Raw genomic sequence first — 24,159 nt, 5'->3', positions numbered from 1 at the left:
GATTCAAGGAGGGTTTGAGTGGATTAGAAAACGAAGGAAGGAGCTCAAAAATGGTCTGAGGAGAGCCAGGAGGGGGCACGAGAAAGGCTTGACAGAACAGATTAGGGAGAACACAAAGGCATTTTACACTTACGTGAGGAATAAGAGAATGGTCAAAGAAAGAGTAGGGCTGATCAGGGATAGCATAGGAACTTGTGTGTGGAGTCTGAGGAGGTAGGGGAGTCCCTAAATGAGTTTTTTGCTTCTGTCTTTACGAAAGAAACGAACTTGGTAGTGAATGAAACCTTTGAAGAGCAGGTGTGCATACTGGAATGGATAGAGATAGAGGAAGTTGATGTGCTGAAAATTTTGTCAAACATTAAGATTGACAAGTCGCCAGGCCCGGACCAGATTTGTCCTCGGCTGCTTTGGGAAACCAGAAATGCAATTGCTTCGCCACTTGCAAAGATCTTTGCATCCTCGCTCTCCACTGGAGTCGTACCTGAGGACTGGAGAGAGGCAGATGTAATTCCTCTCTTCAAGAAAGGAAATAGGGAAATCCCCGGCAATTACAGACCAGTAAGTCTCACGTTTGTCATCTGGAAGGTGTTAGAAAGGATTCTGAGGAATAGGATTTATGACCATCTGGAAGAGCATGGCTTGATTAAATGCAGTCAACACGGCTTTGTGAGGGGCAGGTCATGTCTCACAAACCTTATCGAGTTCTTTGAGGGTGTGACTAGAAAAGTTGATGAGGGTCGAGTTGTGGATGTGGTGTATATGGACTTCAGCAAGGCATTTGATAAGGTTCCCCATGGTAGGCTCATTCAGAAGGTCAGGAGGAATGGGATACAGGGGAACTTAGCTGTCTGGATACAGAATTGGCTGGCCAACAGAAGACAGCGAGGGGCAGTAGAAGGAAAATATTCTGCCTGGAAGTCAGTGGTGAGTGGTGTTCCACAGGGCTCTGTCCTTCGGCCTCTACTGTTTGTAATTTTTATTAATGACTTGGATGAGGGGATTGGAGGATAGGTCAGCAAGTTTGCAGACGACATGAAGGTTGGAGGTGTCGTTGACAGTATAGAGGGCTGTTGTAGGCTGCAGCGGGACATTGACAGGATGCAGAGATGGGCTGAGAGGTGGCATATGGAGTTTAACCTGGATAAATGAGAGGTGTTGCATTTTGGAAGGTCTAATTTGAAAGCTGTGTACAGGATTAAGAATAGGATTCTTGGCAGTGTGGAGGAACAGAGGGATCTTGGTGTGCAGATACATAGATCCCTTAAAATGGCCACCCAAGTGGACAGGGTTGTTAAGAAAGCATATGGTGTTTTGGCTTTCATTAGCAGGGGGATTGAGTTTAAGAGTCGTGAGATCTTGTTGCAGCTCTATAAAACTTTGGTTAGACCGCACTTGGAATACTGCGTCCAGTTCTGGTCACCCTATTATAGGAAAGATGTGGATGCTTTGGAGAGGGTTCAGAGAGGAGGTTTACCAGGATGCTGCCTGGACTGGAGGGCTTATCTTTTGAAGAGAGGTTGACTGCGCTCGGACTTTCTTCATTGGAGAAAAGGAGGAGGAGAGGGGACCTAATTGAGGTTTACAAGATAATGAGAGGCATAGAGAGAGTTGATAGCCAGAGACTATTTCCCAGGGCAGAAATGGCTAACACAAGGGGTCATAGTTTTAAGCTGGTTGGAGGAAAGTATAGAGGGGATGTCAGAGGCGGGTTCTTTACACAGAGAGTTGTGAGAGCATGGAATGCGTTGCCAGCAGCAGTTGTGGAAGCAAGGTCATTGGGGACATTTAAGAGACTGCTGGACATGCATATGGTCACAGAAATTTGAGGGTGCATACATGAGGATCAATGGTTGGCACAACATCGTGGGCTGAAGGGCCTGTTCTGTGCTGTACTGTTCTATGTTCTGTGAATAATGTGAGATTTGTCATGGACCAGACCCCCTCAAAATATAGTAAGAAAATGGTCTAGACCCTAACTTTTTCTTATTTTAAAGTTAAGTACAAGGCATTATTTTCCAGATGCAATTCAATTGATCAAACTACCAGGCATGAAACAAAACACACTTTATTCATACCTAAAATTAAAAGACAGAAAATAAATTAAAAGAAAATAATCAGCTTCACTATAACTTTATCAAAATGCTTAACAAAATGTATATTAACTATAGTACGACAAATTCACTGTTTTAATACAGTAACATCCTTTCAACACACCCTTGGCAAAGACAAATTTAGTAAAATATATGGGTCTCACATGCAATTCTAGCAACAGGAACAGAATCCCAGCTTTTAGCTGTAAAAGAGAGAGTGATAAGAGCTTCCAAATCCAGCTTCAAGATCTTAGAAACTGCTACTGAAGACTTAAACTAAAAAAAACTCATTCTGTGGGAGCTTTACCCCGGTCATTCAGGCTACCTCTTTTGTTTCAACTTAAAGGTAAACCAAGGCTTCGGAAGGTGTTTAAGAGATTTAAAGCAGACTGTTCTGTATTTCTGTCTCAAGCTTTCTTCATAAAAAAAAGGGGAAAATTACACCTCTTAAAGCCAAAATATTATCACACCTCCCTTCTTAAAAAAATGAACCATCAATACACAAAGATGGCTTCATTTTTAAAAACCTTTAACTTTACACTGTTAGTACAGTACAAGACATATACTTTACATTGACACTGAGCAGGCAAACGTTCACTGCTACAGTCCATTTGCGTCCATTTCTCTGCCCACCACTGGGCGCCTCCATCTTCTTTCATCAAAGTCACAACAATGTGTTGGCATTGGTATTGTCCTGTCCTACCACATGTATAATTTTCAAATTGAATGGCCGCAATAATAAGCTCCACCTAAACAGTCTGGTATTTTTGTCCTTAAATTTTTCCAAAAGCTTTAAGGGATTATGATCAGTATATACAATTGTCTCAGACACATTACTGGCCATATAAATGTTGAAATGTTGTGACAGTAATGGTAAACTCAAGTCTCTTTCTCAATTGTGGAATATTTCTGCTGATGATTATTCAATTTTCTAGAAAAATACCTAATAGTTCTTTCTTTCTTCTTGTCGTCTTCTTGCAAGAGTACAACACCAACTCCTACATCACTTGCATTGATTGCCACCTTGAATAGCTTTGTGTAATTAGATGTGGCTAACACTGGGGCAGTGATTAACACATCTTTCTGGATGTCAAATGCCTTCTGACATTCCTTTGTTCACTGAAGTTTTCTGCACTTCTTCAGAACTCAGTGGAAGAACCACACTGCTAAAATTCAGTTATGAACCTCAGATAAAAAAACATTCAGTCCCAGGATTTGTAGTACTTCCCTACTTGTTGGTGCTATGTGAAATTCCTCAATAACTATTGTTTTCATATCTCGTGGGGACCATCAGTCCATGACCAATGACATGCCCAGGAATGTGACTGGACTTTTGCAGACTTACACTTAGCCAGGTTTATCACCAACCCCACCTCTTGAAAATGACCGAACAATTCCGATAGATGCTCCAAATGTTCTTTGCATGTGTGACTAAAAATCACCAGATCGTCAGTGCGCACCACATAGTTGGGTAATCCCAAAATGATCTTATTGGTTAGTCTTTGAAGTGTGGCTGACAAACTTGTAGTAGCAATTGGCATGACTATAAACTGATACTGTCCATTCAGTGTCATGAAAGCTGAAATTTTCCTTTGGTCTTTCAGATCCTCTGAGTAAATCCAACTTTGAAAAATAAGTGATAACAAAGTGTGGAGCTGGATGAACACAGCAGGCCAAGCAGCATCTCAGGAGCACAAATGCTGACCTTTCGGGCCTAGACCCTTCATCAGAGGGGGGATGGGGAGAGGGAACTGGAATAAATAGGGAGAGAGGGGGAGGCGGACTGAAGACGGAGAGAAAAGAAGAACTAGCCGAACTCGTCCTCACCCTCAACAACTTCTCTTTTGATTCCTCCCACTTCCTACAGACAAAGGGGGTGGCCATGGGTACCCGCATGGGCCCAAGCTATGCCTGCCTCTTTGTAGGTTACGTGGAACAGTCCCTCTTCCACACCTACACAGGCCCCAAACCCCACCTTTTCCTCCGTTACATTGATGACTGTATCGGCGCCGCCTCTTGCTCCCCAGAGGAGCTGGAATAGTTCATCCTCTTCACCGACACCTTCCACCCGAACCTCAAGTTCACCTGGGCCATCTCCAACACATCCCTCACCTTCCTGAATGGCTCAGTCTCCATCTCAGGCAACCGGCTAGAAACTGATGTTCATTTCAAGCCCACTGACTCCCACAGCTACCTAGAATACACCACCTCCCACCCACCCTCCTGCAAAAATTCCATCCCGTATTCCCAATTCCTCCGCCTCCGCCGCATCTGCTCCCAGGATGAGGCATTCCAGTCCCGCACATCCCAGATGTCCACGTTCTTCCAGGACTGCAACATTCCCCCGCGGTGGTCGAGAACGCCCTTGACCGCGTCTCCCGCAACACATCCCTCACACCCCGCCCCCGCCACAACCGCCCCCAGAGGACCCCCCTCGTTCTCACATACCACCCCACCAATCTCCGGATACAACGCATCATCCTCCGACACTTCCACCATCTACAATCCTACCCCACCACCCAAGACATTTTTCCATCCCCACCCTTGTCTGCTTTCCGGAGAGACCACTCTCTCCGCGACTCTCTTGTCCACTCCACACTCCCCTCCCACCCCACCACACTACACCCGGCACCTTCCCCTGCAACTGCAGGAAGTGCTACACTTGCCCCCACAGCTCCTCCCTCACCCCCATCTCAGGCCCCAAGATGATTTTCCATATCAAGCAGATGTTCACCTGCACATCTGCCAATGTGGTATATTGTATCCATTGTACCCGGTGTGGCTTCCTCTACATTGGGGAAACCAAGCGGAGGCTTGGGGACCGCTTTGCAGAACATCTCTGCTCGGTTCACAACAAACAACTGCATCTCCCAGTCGCGAACCATTTCCACTCCCCCTCCCATTCCTCAGACGACATGTCCATCATGGGCCTCCTGCAGTGCCACAATGATGCCACTCGAAGGTTGCAGGAACAGCAACTCCTATTCCGCTTGGGAACCCTGCAGCCCAATGGTGTCAATGTGGACTTCACCAGCTTCAAAATCTCCCCTTCCCCTACTGCAAACTAAAACCAGCCCAGTTCTTCCCCTCCCCGCACTGCATCACAAAACCAGCCCAGCTCTTCCCCTCCCCCCACTGCATCCCAAACCAGCCCAGCCTGTCTCCGCTTCCCTAACCTGTTCTTCCTCTCACCCATCCCTTCCTCCCACCTCAAGCCGCACCTCCATCTCCTACCTACCACCTCATCCTGTCTCCTTGACCTGTCCGTCTTCCCTGGTCTGACCTATCTCCTCCCTACCTCCCCACCTATACTCTCCTCTCCACCTATCCTTTTTTGTCTCCATCTTCGGTCCGCCTCCCCCTCTCTCCCTATTTATTCCAGTTCCCTCTCCCCATCCCCCTCTCTGATGAAGGGTCTAGGCCCGAAACGTCAGCTTTTGTGCTCCTGAGATGCTGCTTGGCCTGCTGTGTTCATCCAGCTTCATACTTTGTTATCTTGGATTCTACAGCATCTGCAGTTCCTGTTATCATTTGACAAGTAAGTTCTTTGTCCCACCGTCTCAATACAGTCTTCCAAATGTGGTGTAAGATATGAATCAGATTTTGTAACTGCATTGACATTGTAGTCCACACATAATTATTGAGTATCACTTGATTTTGGCACCATTACTATGTGTGAACTCTATTCCCTGTAACTCACTTTGATTATATTGTCTTTGAGCATGCATTCAATCTCTTTTTTTTGAACCAATGCCAACTTTAGAGGGTTAAGTCTATACAGATGTTGTTTAATTGGAACAGTATTTCCTAAATCTGCATCATACATAATTAGATTAGTACTTCCTAGCTTATACCCACATACCACCTCATGTGATTGTAATTACTCTTTCAGGTCATTTCAGTTTTTCCAATTTTTAAGAACTTCCTCATTATCTAATTTAATTTGAAGAATGCCCAATTCAGAATCATTGGAACTTGTTTCTTCACTCTGCATTGTATCCAGTAACACATTTTCTTTTTGCTTTCCTTCTCTATCAAAATACCTTTTGAGCATGTTCACATGACATGAGATTTCTTCCCTTCTGGTGTTCTTACTAAATAATGCACCTCATTAAATTTCTTTTCAAGTTGATAAGGCCCATTAAATCTTGCTTTTAAAGGTTCACCTACCAGTGGCAGCAATACCAGCACTTAATCTCCATTAGCAAAGTTGCAAGTTTTAGATTGCTTGTCTCTTTCTGTTTCAACACATGCAGTGCTACTTCAAATGCTATCTATCCAACTCACCCACTGTAGTTAATCCTTTCCTAAAACTTGACACATAGTCCAAATACGTGGTCTCTGAACTCTGATGCATCAATTTCTCCTTAATTAACTTTACTGGTCTTCCCACCTTATGTCCAAAAACTAATTCAAATGGACTGAGAAGTCTAGGCCCGAAATGTCAACTGTGCTGCTCCTCTGATGCTGCTTGGCCTGCTGTGTTCATCCAGCTCTACACCTAGTTATTTCAAACGGATTGAATTCATTTGATTCATTATGCACATCCCTAATTGCAAAAACGTACAAATGGAATTCCTTTATCCCAATCCTCTGGATTATTTTGACTATAAACCCTCAATGTGGTCTTTCAAGTTTGATGCCACCATTCTAATGCTCCCTGTGATTCTGGATGGCACACAGTAGACTTGAATTGTTTTATTCCTCAGCTTTCCAAAACTTCTTTGAATAACTTTGACGTAAAATTTGACCCTTGATCTGATTGTGCGTTGTCCATATCTAGTAAAACATTTAAGTAAGTCTTCTACAATCTTTTTAGCTTTGATACTCTAAAATGGAATGGCCTTTGGAAACCTGATAGACATATCCATTATGGTCAGCAAATGCCGCTTCCCACTTTTTCTTTTAGGCAGAGGACCTACACGGCAATTAAGACTCATGTATAAGGTTTCCCAAATGCAGGAATGGGTATTAAGGGTGCTGGTTTTATCACTGCCTGAGGTTTTACAATTACCAGACACATATGAAATGACACAAAGGATTCAATCATATCCTTACGCAGTCCAGGCCAATAAAAGTATTTTTGTATTTTGCATTTTGCATACATGTTCCTTACTCCCCCTATTGGTAATTTATGTGCTAACCACAACACCTTTTTATAACCCACTCGTAATACAACTTGATGAATTTATGGCCATTTCTAATTCGCCTGAATATGCGATTGTCTCTCATTCCTAATCAAGATGTCAGTTCTAATGTAGTAATATTCCAGGATACACTCAGATTCTTCTTCTGTGTATGCTTTTTGATTCAACTGTTTTAGTTTTACATCCTTCTTCTTGCAGTTCATGTAATTTCTCCAAACTGAAAATATCCACTTTGTCCTCCACATGTTCATTTTTTTTCTCAATCATTTAATCACCATAGTCACTGACGATTTGAACTTCAACTTCCTTACCTTTACTCTTTGGTTTCAACTCCTGATCATACCCATGGCTTTGTGATCTTGTTACCACACAGTCAAGAAAAATCCCTGGATTTACTTCCTTTAACACCTCAGTTGCCTTATTTTCCACTAGCTTTTCAACGACAGTAGGCATCACTCCCACCTGTAATCCTGCTATATCATTACCAAGGATAAACTGCATATCTGGAATCAGGAATTTCTCTATTACACCTATTACCACCACCACTTTTCACCAGATTCTTATACAATGGAACAACACTCTTCTCACCATGAATTCCCCATATTACCACTTTTTTTCTGGTAATATTCCTTCTGACTTACATGTCTCCTCATCTCTCACCGTCAAAGATTGACTTGTTCTTGTATCTCTTAAAATCTTAATTTCTTTACCTACTTCTCCTGGCCTACCCATGCAAGCAAATTCTTTAAAGAGACCTGGGACTTCCTTCTCAACCAACCACCAACCAAGTTGTACATTCTTTTATAATTTTTTAAGCATTCCTTTGCCTCTTCAACAAAACTCATTGGCTTATCTTGGATGTGACCACCCCACCACACTAGGCATCTACAATCCGACCCCACCACCCAAGACATTTTTCCATCCCCACCCCTGTCTGCTTTCCGGAGAGACCACTCTCTCCGTGACTCCCTTGTTCGCTCCACACTGCCCTCCAACCCCACCACACCCGGCACCTTCCCCTGCAACCGCAGGAAATGCTACACTTGCCCCCACACCTCCCCCCTCATCCCTATCCCAGGCCCCAAGATGACTTTCCACATTAAGCAGAGGTTCACCTGCACATCTGCGAATGTGATATACTGCATCCACTGTACCCAGTGTGGCTCCCTCTACATTGGGGAAACCAAGCAGAGGCTCGGGGACCGCTTTGCAGAACACCTCTGCTCGGTTCGCAATAAACAACTGCACCTCCCAGTCGCAAACCATTTCCACTCCCTCTCCCATTCTTTAGATGACATGTCCATCATGGGCCTCCTGCAGTGCCATAATGATGCCACCCGAAGGTTGCAGGAACAGCAACTCATATTCCGCTTGGGAACCCTGCAGCCTAATGGTATCAATGTGGACTTCACCAGCTTCAAAATCTCCCCTTCCCCCAACGCATCCCAAAACCAGCCCAGTTCGTCCCCTCCCCCCACTGCACCACACAACCAGCCCAGCTCTTCCCCTCCACCCACTGCATCCCAAAACCAGTCCAACCTGTCTCTGCCTCCCTAACCTGTTCTTCCTCTCACCCATCCCTTCCTCCCACCTCAAGCCGCACCTCCATCTCCTACCTACCAACCTCATCCCACCGCCTTGACCTGTCCGTCTTCCCTGGACTGACCTATCCCCTCCCTACCTCCCCACCTATACTCCCCTCTCCACCTATATTCTTTTCTCTCCATCTTCGGTCCGCCTCCCCCTCTCTCCCTATTTATTCCAGAACCCTCACCCCATCCCCCTTTTCTGATGAAGGGTCTAGGCCCGAAACGTCAGCTTTTGTGCTCCTGAGATGCTGCTTGCCCTGCTGTGTTCGTCCAGCCTCACATTTTATTATCATTGGCTTACCTTGTTTTCCCACATCCATCTTTCCAGTGCTTTATTTCTAAACCATCAACACTGCGGCTACTTGTGGCCTATTTTATTGCAGTGAAAATACTTGAACTTTTATACCTCTCTTTCCCTCTCATGTGTTTCCTTTTTACCCTGTAGTAACCCCTCTTTGCTATCTTCAATGAGGTCTTCTTTCTCCTTACACCCTGAGGATTTATCTTTTCCCCAATTTCTATTTCTCGCAGATTGAAATTGATGTCAGAAGCTAAAATTTGGTTTATGAATCAACTCATAACCATGAGCCATTTGCAGTGCTAACCTTGCAATGTTAACTCTCTGCCCATCTACATGAGTTCTCACTACTTCAAGAAGTGAATTTTTGAACTCCTCCAAAATAGTTGTCTCTCTGAGAGTATTGTCACACATCCTTATTCAAAATAGGAAGTAAACAGAAAACAAGAAATTATAGAGCAGTGAGACTAATATCTGTCTTTGGGAAACTGTTAGCATCCATTACTAAGGTAGAAAAAAGCAGAATATTTAGAAAAGTTTGATTCAATCAAACAGAGTCAATATAGTTTTGTGAAAGGGAAATCATGTTTGATAAATTTGCGCTAAGTTCTTTGAGGATGTATCAGGCAAAATTGACAAAGGAGAACTAGTAGATGCAGCCAGGTTGGATTTCCAAAAGGCATTCAGTAAGATGCCACATAAAAAGCAATCGCACAAAATAGGAGTTCACAATGTTGGGCATAAATTATTAGCATGGGTTGAGGATTAGTTAAAACCAAGAGAGTCAGGTTTAATCGGTAATTTTTAAGTTAGAAAGACTTAATGAATGCCGTGCTGCAAGGACCTCAGTTATTTATTGTCCATACTAATGACTTGGAGGACACTGCTGAGTATAATAGATCCAGATCTGTTGATGGTACAAAAATAGGTGGGAGAACATGTTAAGAAGTGGACAAAAGGAATTTGCAAGGGAATAAAAATAGGTTAAATAACTGGGCAAAAATTTGTCAGTTAGAATTTAATGTAGGAACTGGGACTGTTATCATGTTAAGGGCTTGAATGGGGAGGAATTTGTTAAGTGTACAAGAAAACTTTCGTATTCAATGTGGATGTACCTCCTAGAGAGGGAGCAAAATTTGACCTTCTGTTGGGAAATAAGGCACGGCAAGTGACTGTAGTGTCAATGGGGGAGCACTTTGGGGCAAGTGATCATAATTTTATTAGCTCTAAAATAGCTATGGAAAAGGATAGAATTGATCAAAAAGTTAAATTTCTAAATTGGAGTAAGGGCAATTTTGTCAGTATTAGGAACTGAAAAGTTGATTACCACACAGTCTTCACAGGTAAAGGGCCAGTTGGCAAGTGGGAGACTTTTAAGAAAACAAGATTATGAGAGTTCAGAGACGGTATGTTCTTGTTGGTGTGAAGGGCAAGGCTGACAGGTGTGCGGAATGTCGGATGACTTTTTGAAGAGGTGATTAATGAAGGCAGAGTGGTAGATGTTGTCTATGTGAACAGCAGAGTTCTCAAGAAGGTTCCACATGGTAGACTGCTTAGTAAGGTTAGATTGCATAGAATCCAGGGACGGTTGGGCAGGGAGAATTTGGATACAAAATTGGCTCGAAGGGAAGAGACAGAGGGTGGTGGTAGAGAGTTTCTTTTCAGACCGGAGGCCCGTGACCAGTGGTGTGCCACAAGAGTCGGTACTGAGTCTACTGCTTTCATCATCTTTATAATTGATTTGGATGTTAATGTAGGAGGTATGGTTAGAAAGTTTGCAGGTGTCTCCAAAATAGATGGTACTGTGGACAGTGAAGAAGGTTATCTCAGGAGTATAATGGGACCTTGATCAGCTGTGCAAATGAGGCAAGGAATGGCAGTTGGAGGTTACTTCAGATAAATGTATGGTGTGGCACTTTGGTAAGGCAAATCAAGGCAGGATGTATACAGTTAAGAGTAGGGCCCTGGGAAGTGTTGCCGACAAAGAAACCTAGAGGTACATGTCCACTCTATCCAGGCCTGTTAGTATTCTATAAGTTTCAATTCAATCCCCCTCCATTCTCCTAAACTCCATCGAGTACAGACCCAGAGTCCTCAACTGCTCCTCCTATGACAAGCCCTTTACCCCAGGATCATTCTTGTGAACCTCCTCTGGACCTCCTCCAAATCCTTAGATGGAAGTTCCTCAAGGTAGTTGGCTAGCATTGGTCCTTGTTTTGTTTTTATACTCGTTAATCTATTCTGATGTCACTTGCATGATTACAGCAAATTTTCTGATCAGTTCAGCACTTAAACAGTTAGAATCTTCTCTGTTCACCTTTTATACTAGGTGAAATATTGAACCGTTCATTGGAATTCTCATGTTAACTCAAAATGTTCAGTTTCCCAGTTCTCTTTTCAAAATTCAGGACAGGAGAAGGCTATTCAGCCTTTTGAGCTGCCGCATCACTCTGTGAGATTGTGCCTAAACTGCCCTAGGTCTCAAATCCTATTTAGTCCCAGCTCCTCATAGCCCTCAACTCTTCGATATTTCTCAAATCTTTCTAGCTCCCTTTAAATACTTGTAATGATCTAGTCTCCAAGGCTCTCTGGAATAGAAAATTCCAGGCATTCACTATCCTCCAGGAGAAGAAATTCTTTCATACCCCAATTTTAAATACGTGTACCCTTAATCTGTAACTATCCCCCCGATGTGAGATTTCTTCACCAGTGTAACACCTCAACATCTGCCTATCAAGCCCATGCAGAATCTTGTATGTTTCAATGTGATCACCCCTCATTTTCTAAATGTAACAAATAAAGGCCTAACCTTAATTGTTCTTGAGAAGTCAATATCTTCATCCCAGGAATCAGACTGGTGAACCTCTTTTGAACCGTCTCCAATACCGGTACACCCTCTCTTAAATCCAGGGACCAAAACTGCACACAGTATTCCAGGTGCAGACTGACCAATACCCTGTACAGTTGTAACAAAGCTTACCTGTTTTTAAACTCCAACCCCATTGCCATAAATGCCAAAATTCCACTTGCCTTCTCAATTATTTGCTGCATCTGCATGCCGTCTTTTGAGTTTTATGCACAAAAACACCCAGATCCCTCTGTGCTGCACTTTTTTTGGAGTTTCTCTCCATTTAAATAATAATCTGCCTTTTAATTCTTCCTACCAACATATGTTGCTTCCTACTTGGAGCATGGAGACAGGCCCTTTGGTCCAACTTATCTGTGCTAACCAGACATCCCAATCAAACCTAGTCCCATTTGCCAACATTTGGCCCATATCTTCTTAACCCTTTCAATTCATATGTTCACCCAGATGCCTTTTAAATGTTGTCACTGTACCTGCATCCACCAGTGCCTCTGGATGCTTGTTCCATACACATACAAACTTCTGTGTGAAAAAGTTACCCCTTAGGTCCTTCTTAAATCTTTCCCCTTTACCTTAACCTATGCCCTCCTAGTTTTGGACTCCCCTACCCTGGGAAAAAGACCTTGGCTATTCACCCTGTCCATGCCCCTCTTGATTTTATAGACCTCAATAAGGTCACCCCCTCAGCCTCTGATGCTTCAGAGAGAAAAGCCCCAGCCTATCTAGCCTCTCCCTATAACTCAAACCCTGCAGTCCTGGCAATATCCTTGTAAATATTTTCTGCACGCTTTTAAGTTTCACAACTTCCTTCCTGTAGCAGGGAGACCAGAATTGCATGCAGTATTCTAAAAATCACCTAACCAATGTCCTATACAGGTGCAACGTGACCTCCCAACTGCTGTACTCAATGCACTGATCAATAAAGGCGAGCACTTTACAGACTGAGGACTTTTTATGCAGAAGACTGTTTATCTGGTTCTTTCCTGGGTGATCTTCAAGCAAGGAGAGGATAACATTTTTGTGTTTGTCTATGTTTTGCTTACTGCACACTGACTTCACTGAAAGATTTCCCTTATCCTCAAGGACAACCCTTTCTCTTTTGTCCACCTGATCCAAGAATAACTCCATACCTCGCTTTTTGAAGGCCACAGAAAATTCTGAGCCCTGGGCAAGATTTTCTATTCTCTGTATCTCAGAAGACATTGCAAAAAGTGTATTAAATTTAAGCAAATTTACCACCCACAGGAGGTGAAGAGAGACCAGAAAATGGTGAGACCTGGGTAGATGTTGAAAGCAACCATACCAAAATTTTTCCAGTTGAGAGAAAGAAGCAGCATTGATAATGTCATTGAATCAATATCAAGTTCAATAATTCCAGAACCTGAACACATTTTTCCGTGTCCTTTACCTATTCCCACAACCTGTCATGACATGGCCTGCTTTCTGCATAGGCATCTCGGTCACATCTTGACCTGAGGAGCTCCAAGATGTGCACTGGAGTAGGGGTGTGAGGGAGTGTTGGGATAAAACAAGGCAGCCTGCAATTTCTTCATGTGCTCAGTTAACAGGATTAATATGTATAATTAAAACTAAGCTTTTCTTTCTCTGGAGTGTTTTCATCTATCTCTTTGTCTGCCTGGCTGTTGTTCTCTCTCTCCCTGGGCTCCATCCCTGCCTATCCACGAACTCCTCCCCACTCCACCCCTGTCTTCAGCACATATATCTTCTTTTACCAGCTACTATCAGTTCTGAAAAAGGGTCACTGAACTCGGAATGTTGACTGTGCTTTCTGCCCACAGATGCTGCCAAATCTGCTGAGCTTCTGTAACAGTTTTGGTTTTTGTATCAGCCTTTAAGTGTGTGTTAGAATGCCTTCAAAAAGTTTCTCTAAGATCCGAACCTCCCTTTGTAGTTTGAAATTTGAGTTTTGTTAGAGAAGAGAGAGAAACTAGTTGGGGACTAGGGAAGAGACTTGCCGGAGATCAGATGAAATAATGGCTAGGAATCAGGGAGAAACTGACTCATTTCCTCATCCCACTTCCTACAGATCACACTCAACAACTTCTCATTTGACTCCTCCCACTTCCTACAGACTAAGGGGATGGCCATGGGCACCCGCATGGGCCCCAGCTATGCCTGCCTCTTTGTAGGTTACATGGAACAGTCCCTCTTCCGCACCTACACAGGCCCCAAACCCCACCTTTTCCTCCGGTACATTGATGACTGTATCGGCGCCGCCTCTTGCTCCCCAGAGGAGCTCGAACAGTTCATCCACTTCACCGACACCTTCCACCCCAACCTTCAGTTCACCTGGGCCATCTCCAGCACATCCCTCACCTTCCTGGACCTCTCAGTCTCCATCTCAGGCAACCAGCTTGTAACTGATGTCCATTTCAAGCCCATCGACTCCCACAGCTACCTAGAATACACCTCCTCCCACCCATCCTCCTGCAAAAATTCCATCCCCTATTCCCAATTCCTCCGCCTCCGCTGCATCTGCTCCGACGATAAGACATTCCACTCCCGCACATCCCAGATGTCCAAGTTCTTTAAGGACCGCAACTTTCCCCCCACAGTGATCGAGAACGCCCTTGACCGCGTCTCCCGTATTTCCCGCAACACATCCCTCACACCCTGCCCCCGCCACAACCGCCCTAAGAGGATCCCCCTCGTTCTCACACACCACCCTACCAACCTCCGGATACAACGCATCATCCTCCGACACTTTCGCCATTTACAATCCGACCCCACCACCCAAGACATTTTTCCATCCCTACCCCTGTCTGCTTTCCGGAGAGACCACTCTCTCCATGACCCCCTTGTTCGCTCCACACTGCCCTCCAACCCCACCACACCCGGCACCTTCCCCTTCAACCGCAGGAAGTGCTACACTTGTTCCCACACCTCCTCCCTCACCCCTATCCCAGGCCCCAAGATGACATTCCACATTAAGCAGAGGTTCACCTGCACATCTGCCAATGTGGTATACTGCATCCACTGTACCCGGTGCGGCTTCCTCTACATTGGGGAAACCAAGCGGAGGCTTGGGGACCGCTTTGCAGAACACCTCCGCTCAGTTCGCAACAAACAACTGCACCTCCCAGTCGCAAACCATTTCCACTCCCCCTCCCATTCTCTAGATGACATGTCCATCATGGGCCTCCTGCAGTGCCACAATGATGCCACCCGAAGGTTGCAGGAACAGCAACTCATATTCCGCCTGGGAACCCTGCAGCCATATGGTATCAATGTGGACCTCACCAGTTTCAAAATCTCCCCTTCCCCTACTGCATCCCTAAACCAGCCCAGTTCGTCCCCTCCCCCCACTGCACCACACAACCAGCCCAGCTCTTCCCCCCCACCTACTGCATCCCAAAACCAGTCCAACCTGTCTCTGCCTCCCTAACCTGTTCTTCCTCTCACCCATCCCTTCCTCCCACTCCAAACCGCACCCCCATCTACCTACTAACCTCATCCCACCTCCTTGACCTGTCCGTCTTCCCTGGACTGACCTATCCCCTCCCTACCTCCCCACCTATACTCTCTCCATCTATCTTCTTTACTCTCCATCTTCGGTCCGCCTCCCCCTCTCTCCCTATTTATTCCAGTTCCCTCTCCCCATCCCCCTCTCTGATGAAGGGTCTAGGCCCGATATGTCAGCTTTTGTGCTCCTGAGATGCTGCTTGGCCTGCTGTGTTCATCCAGCCTCACATTTTATTATCTAGCTATTAGTGTTGATGTTTTTGCTAGTCAATCTGCTCAGAGACGTGATTACACACCTCTGGAGCAGGTCGGGCTTGAACCAGGGGTTACTGGCTTAGAGGTAGGAACACTACTGCTGTGCCACAAGAAACCCTCAGTGAGTCTTTATAGTCTGATCAGTATTTCTATTTCCGAATCTGGGGCCATCTACTTCTTTACACTGGTGCTGAACTCCTACTAGTGTTTACAGATTATTTTGCTTTTGTAATGTTGTGAATGTTTGAATTTGTTAGCATGGGCACTGTAGAGGAGACACATTCATGAACATTTAAAACATGTCATATTACAAACTCAATAATGTGACTTATGAATAAATATTTTTAAATTATCGCAATTTTGCAAAATAGTGAATGGCCTCCTTAGAAACAGGAACAAATTCTGCATTGAACTCCCTTCAACCTGTGAAAAGACGACTTATTAGTTTCTGGTAAGTTTACGTCATTTTTTTTGACAGGACAACCTAAGGAACAGTCTAGCAGACGTTTACAACCATGGCTTACTGGGATCATTGCAGTAGCTGTATTTCTCTGCGTATGTTTCATTGGATTTATCGTGAATAAAATCTGGTGCACAAATTCGGAGTAAGTTTCTGAAATCTTTCATTTTTGTTCGAACGTTTTCATGATTATTAGGCTACAGACAGTGCAAATGGTTTTGGAATTTACAATATGTTTTTTTTAATCCAATAATTTTCTTCACTTCCCTCATCACTTATCCCAATGGACAGTGTTAAATTAATAGGGGTTACTGTCATATCTCCACCTGAGCAGCTCCAAGATGTGCACTGGAGTAGGGGTGTGAGGGAGTATTGGGATAATACAAGGCAGCCTGCAATTTCTCCATGTGCTCAGTTAACAGGATTAATGTGTATAATTAAAACTGATGCTTGGCAGATGCGGTTAATGTCTGCATTCTAGTTTAGTGCACTTCAGTGACCAAGTTAAAAAGAACGCTAGAATAAATCTTTATCTTGTTAAGAGGTGCTTGGCAATGGAATAACATAGATTAACCATAATGTGACATAGTGCTCCGTCACCTGGAAGAATAAACCAAAAATGCAATTTTAAAATAATTTCTAAGTATATGAATGCTTTCAGTTCTGCTACACATTCATGAATTGAATATGTAATGACGTGACTATGAACCAAATGCTTTCAGGTGAACCGACTGATTCTGTCTGCCTTTAGCATCATGTACTATAGATGTTAGTGATTTTAAAGATTTCCCATATTCCATGATCATCTGTTTATGATACAAAAATATAAATATGAATATAATATTATCAATTTATTTTTTGCATCCAATTAACAATAATAATCAGAATTTATGTAGCATTTTTATTGAAATAAAACTTTGTAAGTTAGTTCACAGGAGTTTTATAAAACAAAATATGACACTGAGTGCAAATGGGATATGAGGGAAAATGTGGTCAAAGAAGAAGGAGCATCTTAAAGATGAAATGTAAGGTAAAAAGTGGAGAGAATTGCAGGGCTTGCAGTTAAGGTAGCTGATGGAACAATCGTCGATGCTGTAGTCATTAAAATTGGGACTCTCAAGAGGCCAAAACTAAAGGAACATAGATCATAAGAACATAAGAACTAGGAACAGGAGTAGAACATTTGGCCCCTCAAGCCTGCCCCGCCATTTAATAAGATCATGTCTGATCTTTTTGGGACTCAGCTCCACTTACCCGCCCACTCACAATAACTTGCAATTCCTTTACTGTTCAAAACTAGCCTTGCCTTAAAAACATGCAGCGAGGTAGCTTCAACCGCTTCACTGGGCAGGGAATTCCACAGATTCACAACCCTTTGGGTGAAGAAGTTACTCCTGACCTCAGTCCTACATCTGCTTCCTTTTATTTTGAGGCAATGACTTCTAGTCCTAGTTTCACCTGCTAACAGAAACGACCTCCCTGCCTTCACCCTATCTATTCCCTTCATAATCTTATGTTTCTAAAAGACCTCCCGTCATTTTTCTGAATTCCAATGAGTATAATCCCAGTCTACTCAGTCTCTCCACATAATCCAACCCTCTCAACTCTGGAATCAACCGAGTGAATCTCCTCTGCACCCCCTCCAGTGCTAGTATATCTCTTCTCAAGTAGGGAGACCAAAACTGCACACAGTACTCCAGCTGCAGGATATCCTCCCTGTTTTTAAACTCCATCTCTCCAGCAACGGCAGACAAAATTCCATTTGCCTTTTTAATTACCTGCTGCACCTGCAATCCTGCTTTTGGCGATTCATGCAGAAGGACACCCAAGTCCCTCTGCACAGCAATGTGCTGCAATTTTTCACTATTTAAAACATAGTCCATTTTCCTGTTATTCCTATCAAAATGGATGACCTCACACTTATCAACATTGTACTCCATCTGCCAGACCTATGCCCGTTCACTGAGACTATCTATATCCCTCTGCAGACTTTCAGAGTCTTCTGCACACTTTGATCAGACATTTGAAATTTGACATTTGAAAGAGTTTCATAGCATCATAGAACCCTCTACAGTGTGGAAGGAGGCCATTCATCCCATCAAGACTGAACCAACCCTCTGAAGTGCATCCCCGTACCATATCCCGCATCCCCACAATAACCATGGCTAATCACCTAGCCTACTCATCCCTGAACACTACAGTCAATTCCATCTTGGCCAATCCATCTAACCTGCACACCTTTAGACATCTTTGCAGAGATAGTTAGGAATGAGGCCATAGGAAGATTTGAGAGCAGGATAAATGCTTTAAAATTGAAGTATTACTTAACTGGGATTCGGTCCAGGTCAGCATGCACCAAGGCAATGGGTCAATGAGACTTAGAACAAGTTAGAATACAAGCAGCAGATATTTTCTTGCCCTTGAATTATAAAGGCTTGGGGTGTGTGTGGTGGTAGAATCAACAGTATCTTGGACTAGTCAAATCAAGAGATAGCAATGGTTTAAATAACTGTGACAGGGATATCATACACGTGGAAACTGAATCAATACCGTCTGGAGCTCAAAGAACACAGCAGGTCAGGCAGCATCAGAGGAGCAGGAAAGTCAATTTTTCGGGTTTACACCCTTCATCACGACCGGGAAGATGGAAGGGAGCGCAGATATAAATGGGAGGATGGGGCTGTGGGAAGGTAGGTGGGATGGTGATAGGTGGATGCAGGTAGGGGGTAGTGGAGATTGGTCAGACGGAAAGGTGAGGCAGATAGGTGGGAGAGATGATGGACAGTTTGTGTCAGGTCAAGGAGGCAGGGATGAGAGGGAGGGTTGGGTATGGGCTGAGGCCGGGTTGGGGGGTTTTTGAAACTGGTGAATTCTATGTTGAGGCCATCAGGCTGTAAACTCCCAAGGTGGAATATGAGGTGTTGTTCCTCCAGTTGTGTTGTCATTGTGAGACTGAAAGAGGCCCAAGATGGATATGTCACTCAGGGAGGGGGAGGGGGAGTTAAAATGGCTGGCAACTGGAAGGCATTGTTGATTATCGTGTCCAGAGCACAGATGCTCGGAGAATCAGTCACTGAGTCTGTGCTTGGTTTCACCAATGTAGAGGAGACCACATTGGGAGCACTGGACGGGGTGGGAGGATGAACAGGTCAATTCCTGTCAGATTTGGAAAGTTTGTTTGGAGCCTTGGATGGAGGTGCGACAGGAGGTGTAGGGGCAGGTGTAGCACCTCCTGCGGTTGCTGGGAAAGGTGCCTGGGGAGGTCAATAGGGAGAGTGGAGCAGATGAAGGAGTCACAGAGTGACCGGTCCCTACAGATAGCAGATGGGGTGGCAAGGGAACTATATTTTGGGTGGTGGGGTCGGATTGTAGGTGGTGGAAGTGGAGGAGGATGATACGTTGGATGCAGAGGTTGGGAATGTCCGGAGTGGAATGCCCCATCTTGGGAGCAAATGTGGTGGAGGTGGAAGAATTGGGAGTAGGGTATCACATTCACGGAGGAGAGTGGATGACACGAGGTATGGTCAAGATAGCTATGGGAGTTGGTGGGCTTGAAACAGATGTTGGTGCTGAAGCGGTTAACATCCCAGATGTCCTCCTACCTCCAGAATTGCAGCAACCCCCTCCATTGATTCATAATACCCTCGACTACATCACTTGTATTTCCCACACTTCTGCCCTCAAAAGCCCTACCCTCAACAAAAATAAAGACAGAATCGCCCTGGTCCTCACTACCATCCCACCAACTCCGTATCCAGCGTATCATTCTCTGTCACTTCCGCCACCCACAATCCGACCCCATCACCAAAGAGATAATTCCCTCCCCATTCCTATCTGCCTTTTGTAGGTATTGCACATGCCGCAACTTCCTCATCTGCTCCGCACTCCCCACTAACCCTACCACCCCCAGCTCCTTTACTTGCAACTGCAGGAGGTGCTACACCTACCCCTACACCTCCCCTATCACCTTCATCCAAGGTCCGAGACAATCTTTCCAAACCGACAGGAATTCACCTGTACGTCCTCCAACCTGGTCTACTGTACCTGTTGCTCCCGAAGTGGTCTCCTCCACATCAGTGAGACCAAGCGCAGACTCGGTAACTGATTTGCAGAACATCTGCACTCTGTACACTGTAATCAACACCACCTTCCGGTCACCAACCACTTTAACTCCCCGTCCCACTGCCTTGGTGACATGTCCATCTGGGCTTCCTCCAGTGATGCACTGATGCCACATGAAAACTGGAGGAACAATACATATTCCAACTTGACAGCTTACAGCCTGATGGCCTTAACATAGAATTCACCAATTTCAAAAACTCTCCACCTCAGTCTCATCCCATGTCCAACCTTTTCTCATCCCCGCCTCCTTGACCTGACTCAACCTGTCCATCTTCTTTCCCACCTATATGCCCCACCCTTCCCTCGAACCAATCTCCACTACCCCATACCTGCATCCACCTATCACCATCCCATCTACCTTTTCCCAATTCCACCGTCCTCCCTCTGTTTCCGAGCTTCCATCTCCCTTCCCAGTGCTGATGATGGGTGTAATCCCAAAATGTCGACATTCCTACTCCTCTGGTGCTGCCTGACCTGTTGTGTTTCTCCAGCTCCACTCTGACTCCAGCATCTAGAGTCCTTACTTTCTCAGATATGGAAACTGATGCCTACAGATGATGTTACCAAGATGTGCCATATAAGTGCGATATAGGACATGAAGAAAGATACATGCTTGGACAACACTAGAGGCAGAGCTGCAGAAGCATGAAGAGAAGAAAATACAGAAGTTAATTTGTCTACAATTAGTTAGAAAATAACAGAACCAAGGAAATGCAGTGCTACCTGGCTGCATGTCATGGAGAGTTATCAGAGGATTCTGTGACCAACTGTTTCAACAACTGCAAACAGGCCATGAAGGATGATGAACAATAGATTACTAGGATGTCATTTGTGATTTTGATATAATGGCAGGAACATACACCTGATTGGAGAAGTTCAAACATGGAGTTCTGTGAGAGAGGGGCACAAGTTTGCAGATGACACTGTAATTGGTGGCATGGTGGACAGTGAAGAAGCTTATCTAAGCTTATTTAAGATTGCAGAGAGATTTTGATCACTTGAGTCAATGGGCTGAGGAGTGACAGATGGAGATTAACTTGTAGCAATGTGAGGTATTACATTTGGTAAAACAAACAATTAAAAGTAGGGCCTTAGCAAGTGTTGTAGAACAGTGAGACCTAGGGGTTCAGGTTAAGGTTGTACAGGACGTAGGTGAGACCTGTGTGGAGTACGGTGTCCAGTTATGGTCACCCTATTACAGAGAGTATGTTGTTAAGCTGGAGAGGATTCAGAAAAGATTTACCAGGATGTTGTCGGGAAAGGAAGGTTTGAGTTATAGGGAGAGGCGAGATAGGCTGGGACTTTTACACAAGAACTTAAGAGGTTGAGGGGTAGCCTTATAGAGGTTTTTAAAATCATGATGGATATGGATAAGGTGAATGACAGACGTCTTTTCCCTATGCTGGGAAATTTTAAGAATAGGAGGACATATTTTTAAGGTAAGAGGAGAAAGATATAAAAAGGACATGAAGGACGTTTTTACATGGAGAGTCATTTCTCTCTGGAATCTGCTTCCAGAGGAAGTGGTGAATCTGGGTGCACTTATAACATTTAACAGACATTTGGCTGAGTATTTAAATAGAAATGTTTGGAGGGATATAGACCGAGTGCAGGCAGGTGGGACTAGTTTAATTTGGGATTGTGATCGGCATGGACTGGTTGAACCGAAGGGTCTGCTTCCATGCAGTATGACTGTATGACTCTAAGTTCGGAAAGCGACAACATGTAAGGACTTTGGCAAGGAAAGGAAGGCTGGAGATGGGATGTTAGCTTGCAAAGACATGGGAATGTTCAGACCCACACAAGGGAGTAGTTAACTCCCTCGCATTATTGATGTCCATCAAAGGAGAACATTACAAAATGTGTATAGATCTATAAACTTGCTAGATGCTGATTGACACTCGCTAAGATTAAACTTTTTACTGTTGCACTTCTAAATATTTTATTTGTTGTACATTGCCAAAGCTTCTATTAGCATAAGCTGCAAAGCAAATTAAACTAGTACTTGATGACCCAAACATTGAACTTAATACATAATTCCAGTGGAGCTCTGGAATGCGATGTTAATATTTCACTAGGGATCATTCTGTAGAGAGCAAAGCCAAATGTTTAAAGAGAATATGTTGATAAAATAATAGCCAAATTTCATCATCAGAATGTAATTTAATAGTTTTGCTCCTATTTCTCCTTTTGCTCAGGGAGAGTAATCAACCAGAATCACCAGCAACAGAAGCTGACTACATAAATATTAATGGAAAACAGATCTCTGAGACCCTGACTTTAAAAGACGCTGTGAGGTGACTCACCAGTTAATATTGTGCTAATGCTCTGAATATCAGCAATGTAATGTTTACAATATTTTATTTAGTCACTAGTACAGCAGCCAAGGCCATCGAATAGCATCTGGTCCAACAAGAGGAGGCTCTTATCTTAAATAAGATGGAGTCCATTGCAGCATAGAAGCCAGACACAAGTTAAATTGGGATGGCAGGCATTGTTACTGAGACTACGAAGGAGACCTGAATAATAGGTCTTACTCCTGTGAGATACAGAGCTGTCCATCTGCCTTTGTATGTTCCCCGTGGAGGCTTAGGGATCACTTTGCAGAACACCTACGCTTGGTTCGCGTAAACATCTGCACCTCCCAGTTGTGAACCACTTCAACTCCTCCTCCCACTCCTTGGACGACATGTCCATCCTGGGCCTCCTACAGTGCCACAATGCTGCTGCGCAAAGATTGCAGGAACAGCATCTCATATTCTGCTTGGGAACCCAGCAGCCCAATGGTATCAATGTGGACTTCACAAGCTTCAAAATCTCTCTTCCTCTGACCGCATCCCAAAACCAGCCCAGCTCATTCCTGTCTCCCTAACCTGTCATTCCTCCCATGTATTCATTCCTCCTACCTCAAGCCCCACCCCAATCTCCCACCTACCAGCCTCATCCCGCCTCCTTGACCTGTCCATCCTCCCTGGACTGACCTCTCCCCTCACTAACTCCCCACCTACACTCACCTTCACTGGCCCCATCCCCACCTCTTTGACCTGTCTGTCTCCTCTCCACTTATCTTCTCCTTTATCTATCTTCTACACCCCCTCCCCCTTTCTCCCTATTTATTTCAGAATCTCCTTCCCCTCTCCCATTTCTGAAGAAGGGTCTAGACCCGAAACATCAGCTTTCCTGCTCCTCTGATGCTGCTTGGCCTGCAGTGGTCATCCAGCTCTACACCTCGTTATATCAGATTCTCCAGCATCGACAGTTCCTACTGTCTCCTCAACTATGTCCTGCTTGAAGTCACTATGCAACAGATGCACAGGGAAAGTAACATAAAGTGGTATTGCTACTGGTGCCAAATATTGAGTTACAGCAGCTCTACGGCTTTGGTGCAATTTAAAAAATCAAGTTGTAAGTATAAAAATGTGAAGAATAAAAAAGTAATATGAGAAATTAATAACTGGATCAGAAAAATAAACAGGGCTTTGAAATATCATGCAGGAGCATTTCGCATTTCCAAATGTGTTAATTTTACATAATACAGTTTAGTCAGAGGATTATTGTAAATAGTTCTTTGGAAATCCAGAATCAGGATAAAGTAACATGCATTTTTTTTGCAAATACCAGGTCTAAAAATTTAACAGTAAATACATAACTTCTGAATTATTTATTGCATCCCATATGTACACGTGTAATGTTTAACATGGCGCTTCAACTACTTCCCTCGCTCATAATTTGATGAGGTGATGATCATGTAGTGCTAATGTCATTGGATTTATAATTCCAAGGCCTGTGCTAATGCTGAGGAAACGTGTTCAAATTATTAGAATTTAATTAATAAATCTGGAATTGAAA

General features: G+C 44.1%; 1 protein-coding gene across 1 annotated transcript in view; it reads left to right on the top strand.

Moving 5' to 3' along the window:
- Nucleotides 1–24,159, top strand: part of pdzk1ip1 (PDZK1 interacting protein 1) — a 31,242-nt gene that overhangs the window by 5,259 nt on the left and 1,824 nt on the right. The window contains exons 2-3 of the mRNA XM_059648249.1: nucleotides 16,207–16,333; nucleotides 22,509–22,607. Coding sequence (XP_059504232.1) covers nucleotides 16,207–16,333; nucleotides 22,509–22,607 — 226 coding nt within the window. The remainder of the gene's footprint in view (nucleotides 1–16,206; nucleotides 16,334–22,508; nucleotides 22,608–24,159) is intronic.

The sequence above is a fragment of the Stegostoma tigrinum genome, chromosome 8, assembly GCF_030684315.1.
Source record: "Stegostoma tigrinum isolate sSteTig4 chromosome 8, sSteTig4.hap1, whole genome shotgun sequence".
In the NCBI taxonomy this organism is placed as follows: Eukaryota; Metazoa; Chordata; class Chondrichthyes; order Orectolobiformes; family Stegostomatidae; genus Stegostoma; species Stegostoma tigrinum.
Note: the sequence above shows the minus strand (reverse complement) of the source record. Positions and strands in the feature narration are given on the sequence as shown.